General features: G+C 39.5%; 2 protein-coding genes across 2 annotated transcripts in view; one reads left to right on the top strand and one right to left on the bottom strand.

Moving 5' to 3' along the window:
* The first annotated feature begins 2,726 nt into the window (after positions 1-2,726).
* Positions 2,727-4,469, top strand: fabp2 (fatty acid binding protein 2, intestinal). The gene is made up of 4 exons (XM_049571329.1): positions 2,727-2,885; positions 3,402-3,574; positions 3,899-4,006; positions 4,276-4,469. The coding sequence occupies exons 1-4, from the start codon at positions 2,819-2,821 to the stop codon at positions 4,324-4,326; spliced, it is 399 nt and encodes a 132-aa protein (XP_049427286.1). The 5' UTR covers positions 2,727-2,818; the 3' UTR covers positions 4,327-4,469.
* A 1,025-nt stretch (positions 4,470-5,494) lies between these two features.
* The window catches only part of usp53b (ubiquitin specific peptidase 53b), a 33,401-nt gene continuing 28,115 nt past the window's right edge, over positions 5,495-10,780 (bottom strand). The window contains exon 17 of the mRNA XM_049572193.1: positions 5,495-10,657. Coding sequence (XP_049428150.1) covers positions 10,581-10,657 — 77 coding nt within the window. The 3' untranslated portion in view covers positions 5,495-10,580. The remainder of the gene's footprint in view (positions 10,658-10,780) is intronic.

Here is a 10,780-nt window from a genome sequence, read left to right as displayed (position 1 = left end):
ATTTTTGAAAGTAGAGAAAATTAGATATTCAAGAAGGGGAAACAAATTCTACAATAAATGGCAACCATTTATGGACTTCTTTGCGACTAATCACACTAATGTACACTGATATATGTAAGTGCCTCTGTTACTCTTGTACTGTATACACATCAATAAAAATATGAAACAGAAAAATTCAGCAAGTTATAGGTGCTGAGACAAAAAGTGTTAAGTCTCCCCTAGATGAATATAGGGCTACCAAGAGTACCCCGTCAGTCGTGCTACGGAAACAGTGAAGGAGAAAGGATAAAAGCGGGGAATGTTTGGTGTGTTTGTGGACTCATCATGTGCTACTTTCTTCTGGCTGGTTATCGGCAGGCAGTCAATAGCAACGTTACTTAGCTAGTTGAATTTGTGTGGGACAGCGGACCAATGTGTAGTTTGCTAGCTTGAGTCTGAGTCACATGTCCCAGTCAGCCATTGCCCTCACGCTGTACACAAATGCACATTTATTTACCAGGATTTACAAACCGTGACCCTTTGAACCATGGCCTAACCTTGAGTCAGGGGCCTCACACATACAGAACTGGCCAAATCCTTCTTTCTCTCAAACTTAGACAAAACTCAGATTAATTGGTAAAACTAGGCAGTGCTGATCAAATATAAACCAACATTCTGATACTGCTGATACTATTGCCTGTTTCTCACCTAAAATGTCATCAAAAAATATTTTAGTGTACTGTTTGGCTGTAATACAAGAAAGAAGTGGGCTGTTTCCTGTACTGGAAACTGAGGCTGAGAAAGTTTTGCCTATATCTCGCCTAAAAGGGTTTCAGAACTGTTTCATAAACATATTTTAGCTTACCTCAATTCCATATTGTTTTTGTTACCAGCCGGCTGCTATGTTGTTTCTGTGGAAACAATCATGCATTACATCACCCACCAGCATGAGCATTTATTGGTCGGGTGTGACCCAGTGCATTGTGGTAGTTGTAGGGGTTTTTTGCCTCTTGAGCTGTGACTGCTGTGAAAAGGGCTTTGTGGTATGCATGAATAATATTGTTATTAACTTTATTTATCCAGGCAGGTTTTGTTGGGAGATATGCTTTTTTTCTTGAATGGCCCTGTTCATATTCAGACAGTTAAAGTTTGCAGTTTTTTGTCAGGCTGGGCACAGGTTGATAAATTGGATCAACTCTGAAATGTAACCTGGAGCCTGGCCATGAAGAGCTGTAAAAGTACTCATCAAATATTAAAAATGAAGTCAAAAACAAATGTGTTCCGATGCAAAAAGTTCTCAATTCAACCACAATTTGATTTTATGGCAACAGAGCATCTACTTAGAAGCAGTTAGCTGTTAAGGGCCTTGCTCAAGAGCCCCCCAGTGTTGGTAAGAAGGTGGAAGCACCTCTTTTTCAGCCCCCCATCGTGATTTATCCAACTAGTTCAAGCCTGCTTCAGATCTTCCAGCCCCCAAACCCTTATGCTTAGATGGATGCTACAAAAAAAACCTTCACAATTTGACTGTTGGATCAGCTTTCACAGACATACAGCACCAACTAAAACAGACTTTGAGCCACTGCAGCGACAGCCTCTCTAATTTGCGTGTAATGTTACACCTGATACTACAACTAGCATAAAACATTGTGGTGTATCATTTTGTTAAAGATTAGCTTCAATAAGGCCCAATCTAGTACAGTGTGTCTTAAGATCACCTGTTAAATTTCATCACTACAGTCATGGTAGAAAGGTCTTTTGTCTGATAAGAGGCAGATTCATTGAGGGGAAAGTGAAGGTCAGGCAAAGGTCTCTTGAGCCACATAGTAAGATGAGAGGTCACGCAGATAAGAAAGAAAACTGGCATGTTTTATTTATCCCTTTGTGATACTTGGCACGGGTGTTTAAGAAATACTATTGCATGTGCATTTGCTGTTTTACCTCCCCGCCCTTTTAAGATAAGTCTGCAGTTTGTTTGTAGCCAGTATTGTGTCTTCATCCATTTGCGCCCTACAAAAAACTAAACAAAACTTTCTGTCAGCGTTGTGTTTATCCAGACAGACTATAAAAGGCATCATACCAGGTTTAATGCATCTTAATGACAAATTATACTGTGTACACACTGTGTAATATTAACTTCAAATATCAAAGGTCTCGCTCATCAACAATGGCCAGATTAAGTTCAAAGGTATCACTGGAAACACATTATCACCCACACTGATCAATGTTGTATTTGCACAAAGCAATTACATGTATTGCAGTAATATCTTGGCCCGGTGATAAGGGGTCTGCCAAAGTGACATCACAGTCACATTTAAGTAGTGGAAAACTTGTACTTGCATGTGCTTCAACATGATTGTTAAGGTTTGTCTTTTATTGTTTGGGTGGAGGTGGTGATGCTGTTTGAGATACAGGGACCAAAAAACAGACATTAAACACATGATTGTGTTTCAAGTTAAAGTTCAGAATATGTTTGTATTTGCTGCACGCTCTATCACTGTTCTGCACTGAACACATGGTGAAGCTATGACCAACGCCCTGCACAAACAAACACGCAGGTAAAAGAGGATACCAACCACTCTGCTGTTCAACAAGTATAAAGTATCATAATGTGTTTTACTGGGCGTGGAGCTGTTCTGTCCAGGAAGACCATAGCATTACCCAATCAGCCGCAGCTGTGGATATTGGCTGGAGAAAATGTGAGCTTTAGTCGGCCACATCAGCATTTTGATGAGATGTCGAGATAGGAGGGTGCACGGTTTAAAAGGAGTGGCAGACGTTGAGTGAGACACTCCTCGGCCTCCTCCTTGCTGCAGTCACCCAGCTCACCCTCACAGCCACCATGACCTTCAACGGCACCTGGAAAATCGATCGCAATGATAACTATGAGAAATTCATGGAGCAAATGGGTGAGTGATGTCAAACTGAGCTGATGAAATGCTGAAACAGAAGAGCATATTTCTTAGTTATGCAGATTTTAATGCATAGGTAGAAAAATGACAGTGTCTTTACCATGTCTACTCTCTGTATAGTAAGATTATATAATCACAAGATCTGATAAAGCTCTGATTTAGTTTTAATTGAATAAATATAGTTGTTTCTAAGTCAAAATATCAGTTATGCAGCAAACTAATAATCCTGCAAATGTTTTACTTGATCACATTTAAGTTTTTGTAATGTGTGCACTCAAGTTCTTAGTTAATATCCTAACGTTTTAAATGCTTACTGAATCAAATCTCAGTTAAAGGACACTTGATGGCACAATGACCTACAGAGCATGTTTATGATTTAACTTTTATACACACTTACCGTCTACAAACACACAAACGAAGGAACTTCTTGTACTTGAAAAGTGATTAAGTCCTGACAAACTTCCTCTGATTGTTCAGAGCCTATTGAACATATTCCGATGTGTCTATTGATAGGAATTAACATGGTGAAGAGGAAGCTGGCGTCTCACGATAACCTCAAGATAACCATCGAACAGACTGGAGACAAGTTTAAGATCAAGGAGAGCAGCAATTTCCGCACCCTGGAAATAGACTTCACCCTGGGGGTCACCTTCGACTACAGCCTTGCAGATGGAACAGAATTATCAGTAAGCATAATGGGCTACTAGTCGGGCATCTTTTCCCATCATTAGACTTGATAATTACTCTGAAATAGGTCTTTACAAGAAAAGACTCAAGTTTGTCTCCAATCCATTTAGTTCTAAACACTTTGCGATGAGCTGGCTATTTCAGTCACTTTAGACTTTGAACCTCTGAGCTGCAAGAACAAGTTGTTAGCTCAAGGCTTGACTTCTATTGTGCCAACCTGTTGATTTTTTAACTCACTACCATGAACAGCTATAAAACTGCCAGCCTTCTACAAACTATTCCCACCCAGTGTTCATGTCACTGATTCATTTTTCACCCTGCAGGGTGCATGGACCTTGGAGGGAGACATGATGAAGGGAACCTTCATGAGAAAGGACAACGGAAAGCAACTGACAACAACCAGAGTAGTCCAAGGAGATGAACTTATACAGGTGGGGTTAATTTATAACTATGCAAATTAGTGCACTAAAAATCGACATTTTTTTTATTAAACATTTGGGACCTTGTTATGGAGGGTACAGAGATTAGGTTTAGTTGGGATGTCTGTATCTAATTCTGATTACGTATGTTAATATATTATGAGTAAGGACCTCAAATGCAGAATTTCTGTCTGAGAAAACCCTCTTGATGATTCAGTCAGATGCAGAAACGCATAAGTTGTATAGTAACTGTCCTAACCAACATGATCTTTCGTCAACAGAGCTACAACTATGAAGGTGTGGATGCAAAGAGGATTTTCAAGAGGGGTTAGACCAAACTGATCAACGAAACTTAACTGTGAGATGTTTGCCATCAGGATTACATGCAGTATTTTGTTGAATTATCAACTACTTACACCAACATAACCTGTTAAAAATGCACTACTTGTAACGCCAATAAAGTATATGGAAAAGATTTGATGCTTCTGGCCTGTTTCTTTTTCTTCTGTTTTGTATCCATCAAAATTTTCATTTTCAGGGAGGTTTGTGGAGGTTTGTGTTAAAGAGGTAGTTCGGATCTTTTGAGGTGGGGTTGTGTCAATCTGGAAATCCATAGGTAAAAAACAAACAAACAAACAAACAAAAAAAACTTTAATGTAAATTGCAGAATCTGTCTTGAGAGATTAGGGTTGTGTAAGGTACTTATCCATGGTCAGTATATTACATACAGCAGATGTCAGTCAACATGCCCCCAGTTTTGAGAAGCCGACTGGAATCTGACATGGAAGCTATGCAATGAACTTCTGTGGAGGGGGTCAGCAACAAAACATATTTTCAGCCACCTAAAAAATATATAAACAATTTAAATGTATGCTATACTACGAACATTTCCACCACTCCACCTTGCCGTCTATTTCTGACGGGAATTGAAGCTGCTATATCGCTCTCTTTAATGCCAGACTCCATTGAGGAAAAACAGCAATTTAACAGTGTTGAACACAGGAGCTGCTGGTCTATCCCTACGTCGATCAGCTGTTTTGTTTACTGTGTGACTTTGGCTTTTAAACAGGGTTAGTTCAGATTCACCAAAGTCCCACAATAACACAAACAAACTAATTTATCGAAGCAGTGGTAGACCAGCAGCTCCTGTGCTCAGCAAGCCAAAATGAGTGTTTTTGTCAATGGAGTCTGGTGACTCTGAAGAGAGCATAGATGGCGAACTGAAGCCATTAACGGCTTACCTGTCAGAACAGGCTGTCAGCGGTGGAAATATTCCTAATAGAGCACGCAAACAGTTTTTTAGGTGGCTAAAATACATTTGCCGCTGCCCCCTCCCCTCCTTCCGTGCTGGTAGTACTGACACTTCTTCAAACTAGAGGCGTGCTGACTGACATCAACTGTAGGTAATACACTGACTATGGATAAGTGCCCCATACAGCCCAACTTTAAAATCCGAACTATCCCCTTAAGTTAAAAAAATACACAGTGAAGTGACTGATGTGAGAGTGATACAATAATTTAAACTTTATTCAACAATGAATAAAAATAAATATATATTATCTACAAAAATATAAAGTGTAGACAGATTTTATATGTTTCTTTAAATTGATCTGTACTTACACAAGTCATGAAGCATTCACTGAAGCACCGACAACTCAATTCAACAGTAATGCAGGCCAAATCCTAACCACATACAGAGGTATGACAATAGGATTCAGTGAGGCATACAGTTCCAACACATCAGCCAGTAACGTATCAGATAAAATCAGCCACATAATGGGGGAAAGTTCGTCTTTGTTCTTGAGTGTTGATGTAATACAGTCTAATTAGGTGCTGTCCCCGTATATTTAGCACAAGATAAAAGATATGGATTGATGCAATGCCAACCGTGACGTCATGTGACACAGGACATAAAGACCTTTTGTCACAGGCCTCCCAAGTATATAGAGCCTTAGTATGAATGAAGACTATGGATCATGGGGCGCAAGAGGAAAACACAATTATCAGCTTCTTTTTCCAAGCTCGCACACAAACAGACACACAGGCATGCACATTTAATAATAACCCAAGTAAATCTGTCAGTTATTATACATTAAGGCTCTTTCAAACTGGAAGGTGGGATGCACGTACAAGCATCAAAGCATGACATTTGAACATGTCACACTTTTGCCAGTGCAGCTGGATGCAGAGTGACCAGAGAGTTGTTGTGGCTTCCAAGTCTGAAAGGGCTTTTAGGAATATTGTACCTGTCACAAATCCGCCCTCCTCCCGTCACTCCCTCACACACATACACACACTCACACACACAGTACAATGATGCACACAGGCATGTCATCAGATATGTCACTATTAGCATTGCATATTTAAAAGGTTTTGCATGACATCCTCCAACCCTTTCATTCATTCAACTTCAGTCCCTCACTGTGGTTTCACTCACATAATATGTCCCACTGAAAAATGTCAAGGCACTCTGGATACAACTGAAGACACAAAGTTCAGAATTTAAAATACAACTGGTGTGGAAATGATTCCTATTTTTTACAGATGAGGAAAAGAATTCAATAACAGGAAAGGTACCATAAATAGGTCACATAAGAAAACACACACACGCACGCACAAAGAAAATCACATTGCAGGTGAAACAACATGAAGATAATCTGGTTGATCCAACTGAGCTTCATCTAATTCAATAGTTTAGTGATTTTATCATCCAGTGAATATATTAGATATTTCATAATGGTAAAATGAGTGATTTATAATTACGACAGCACAATCTTGTGTAAAGGCATCCTTACATTATTTGGACAATTAGACTGCTCGATAGCTCAGTTACACTGAAAGCCTTCTTTTTCTTTGAATTGAAGGTCCAGTGTGCAGGATGTCGGGGGATATATTGGTAGAAAAGTAATATAATATGTATGCTTTCTTAAGTGTAAAAGCACCTAAAAATAAGAATCGTGTTTCTGTTACCTTAGCATGAGCTGTTTATATCAACACAGGGGGCAGGTCCTTGTCCACTGAGATCATCATGTTGCTCTAGCATGTTTCGACAGTAGCCCAGAACATACAAACTAAATAGTGACTTTACATAGGGCCACTGGCGTTTTCGTATCGGCCACCGTTAGCAGCCCCTTTAGAAAACACTGATTTTTCAACGTGAAAGTGATTCATTCAGTGTTTTTACCAGTTGAAATCACCTGGTCCATTTGTTTTGGAGAGAAAGAGACCCCTGCAGATAATTCAGCTCCTAGTAGAAACCTCCTGAACATCTGGATCTTAGGTTATCAGAGAAAATATGTGAGCATTCATTAGCAGGTGCTAGGCTAGCCTCGGAGACTTGATTTGTAACTCGACTCTGCTTTACTCAGTGTTTCTACCTGTTGCAATCACCTGGGTAGTTTGTTTAGAAGAGTAAAAGACCTCCATGGGTAGGTCAGCTCCCAGTAAAAACCTGAACAATGAGCACTTCAGAAATCTAACAAGAGCTGTTTCAGCTGGTTGCAATCTGCAATCCTCACCACTAGATGCCACTAAATCCCCCTAAACCTTACACACTGTTCCTTTGATCAATGTCAGTAAACAAACCACGACAAATCCAAGTAGATGCTCAAATTACAAGTTCAGTTGTGGCAACTCAAACAGGCATATACCCACACATACACACACAAATCTCTACACACCATCCTTTAGTGTCAGACAGCACAAACACAGCAAAGTTAGTGACTGAATGTGTGCGCTTAGAATAGAAATACCTGGACAAAGGTTATTGTGGTTGGACAAAAACACACAGTGAAAAGATATGCATAAATGGCAGGAAAAGACTTGGCAATATAGTGAGCACAAAAGAAAACTGATATCAATATTTCAAAATTGACCTATACTGATTTTTATGTGCTCTCGGGAATGTTGGATGTACAAAATACAAAGCCTTAAAAATGCCAAATTCTGCTTTTAAAGTAATCGTAAAGTCATTTTCAGTGAATGCATAGTATGTCTCGGACAGTCACTTGTTTTCCAGCGTATTATTTGCATCACATGTTCATATTTACAATGGGTGCATAACCAAACGTATGTGTTGCTGCATGAGCACGAGAAGGGGAACAACATTCAAGTGTTACAAAAGTTTCCAAATCAAATGTCGGCACAATTTGCTATTTAATGACTAGATTTTATCACAATTAAGTAAAATCCAATAGAATTTACGTTTTATTGGACTCAAAGTCCGGTATTATCATGCTCATGCTTATGCTGTACACACAGCTACTAAGACTTTGTAAAGGCCACATGCAGGTTTCAGAACAGTAGTCTTACGAACAAGAATAATTGTTTTGTTGTATGGTCAATATCAGATAGGCATATTAATTATATTGGCATCATTATGAAAATACCTGCAAATACAGACCTGTTTAAATCCGTCTACTTTAAAAGGAAGACTGAAAAAATACAATTTGACATCACTGTGAATTACAAAAAAGGATTACAAGTACCAGCACGATCGAAGGTAAAATATACAAGGTGACACAGTATATAGTGACCCACTGAATAACATAAGGGCTGCCCCTCCTACAGAACATCACAGTCAACAAATTGTACAACTTGGAGTCTGCCAAAAACTGAACACAGTCATCCAAAATCACATTTTGAGAAACCTCTCCAAGATGTATACTTTGTAATGAATGATGGCGGAAGAATCTTTGCCACCAGACTTTTACAGCCAGAGGAGTGGACTGGTACGGGGCAGCCCTCAGTCACTCATTAACACATAAATGTTGTAAAACAACTGATAAATGATAACAATTTAAACAAATCAGTAACTGAATATATGGAAGTGTTGCAATGTCTGTTTCCTGGTGACCTAAAGCCCTCGATGTGCATAAAGTCAGTAAGCTGCCCAGATATTACTCCTCTGACAGGTGCAAATAAGTGAACTACTTAAAACAGTGGTTCCCAACTGGTGGGTCGTGGTCCCAAAGTGGGTCGCAGGTCCTTTCTGAATGGAAGTGACTCGCGAATGGGTCAAGCTTGTAAAGAAAAAAAAAAAAGAAAAAAGCACGCCTTATTTTGAAGTACGGGGTATTTCCAGCAAAGAGCTTTTATTTTAAAGCAACATATAATTTTCTGGAAATTTTACGCCTTTCTTTGTTTCGGTTAAAATGTTATTAATAAGCTGATGGCACACTAAAATGTAAATGAATTCCACCAGAGATAAAAACTCATAATTGTACCATTCTCATACGGCCCCTGCCCCTGAGTCTGTGAGACAACAAATATGCTGGAAGAGCCAAAACTTCGGCTCTGCTTTCAAGCGATGACAAAGACTGATGCAGCTTCCTCCTGAGCTAAAAAGGGACGAGATGGTCGCAGAGTTTCTGCTGGACAGGTATTTTTAGTTTAGTTTGCCTCTAATGTAACATAGCCTATAACGTTATATATGACAACACAGCATCTGGTTGCTAACGGCTAATGTAGCGTTGCGTAGGTCAACGTTATTTTCCTTGTGCGTTTCCACTTACTAGTAATGTTAACGCTTCTATCTAACGTTAGCACTGTAACCATATTCTAAAACTCATCAGTCATCACTGACTCCCATTGAGTTTTAAAACTTCGGGGTTGCGTTTGACTGTCGTGGGTGTAACGTTACACTCGCTCTCCTCTTCCGTGTAGCTAACGTTACTTTGCCAACACCTACATCTATCATAGACGTAATGAGGATGTAATTGAGGAGGGGGAGTAGGCCTTTGGAGGGAAGTGGAGTTGCAGGTGGAAGGAGGTGGGAGTTGTGGATGTTCAAATTTTTTCCAAGTGCTTTGTGAAATGCAAGAATGGTAAGAGTTGCTTTAAGTGCTGTTTCCTGCTGTAGTGTGAGTGACTAATGGACAGCTGCTTGACAGAGACAGCATCTAGCTCAACGACATGGCCAAATGCAAGTACGAAGCTGAATATATTAAACCGTGTGGACCTCAAACTAATGACTGAGGAGAAATCTGGACCCCGTGGCTGCACCAGTTGGGAACCACTGACTTAAAACCTGCTGTTGATGACACAAACCTTCGACCTGTAGTTTTTTATTTAGTTGTGTAGAATGACATCATAATCTGATCAAGTATCTTTAACTTTCCACGTTCTGAACATTCTGTGATTTCACTCTGTGGCTCCTCATAATCTCTCACGTCTTTAAATATATCGGTGCATCTTTAAATCCGCAGCACTTCTGCAGAACTCCTGCACAAATAAAAAAATGAACATTTGACATAAAGAGATTAAAAAGAATAGTAAAGACTCCAGAACCCTTTTGTGCAAACTGAAAAAAGTCCTGATTTTGGTTCAAACTAAATCTTCTTTGCAGCAATACTGCGGGACAATGGAAGACGGCAGAGTATACGTGATAGTTGATAATCCGTCAGACGATACGCAACAGCATTTAGAAATAGGTCTTACTTATGTGACAAGCTTGCATAAATAAATTCCACTCGTTATGGAGATGTTGCCATTCGGGACATATTTCCATTCTGTAAACTCTTTGGCATCCAGTTAGAACTCTACTGACCTCTTCCCATCCATGTAAACAAACCTTACCAAGTAACACTCATAAAAAACCACGTTCATCCAGTCCTTTGGCTGTCACTGGGTTCCATTTTGCAGTGGGTTTATTGCTATTATGGCCTGTAAAGAAAAAAAAAAGAATAATCTTGTTTAAATGATGTTTTACGATTCACCCTGTGTGTTCATTTACACCACAACAAAGACAACAACTGAAAAACTCTCAGGTAGGAGTGGGCAAGATAA

Source organism: Epinephelus fuscoguttatus, linkage group LG3 (assembly GCF_011397635.1).
Source record: "Epinephelus fuscoguttatus linkage group LG3, E.fuscoguttatus.final_Chr_v1".
Lineage (NCBI taxonomy): Eukaryota > Metazoa > Chordata > Actinopteri > Perciformes > Serranidae > Epinephelus > Epinephelus fuscoguttatus.
The sequence above is the reverse complement of the archived record's forward strand: the minus strand, read 5'-3'. Positions and strand labels throughout refer to the sequence as shown.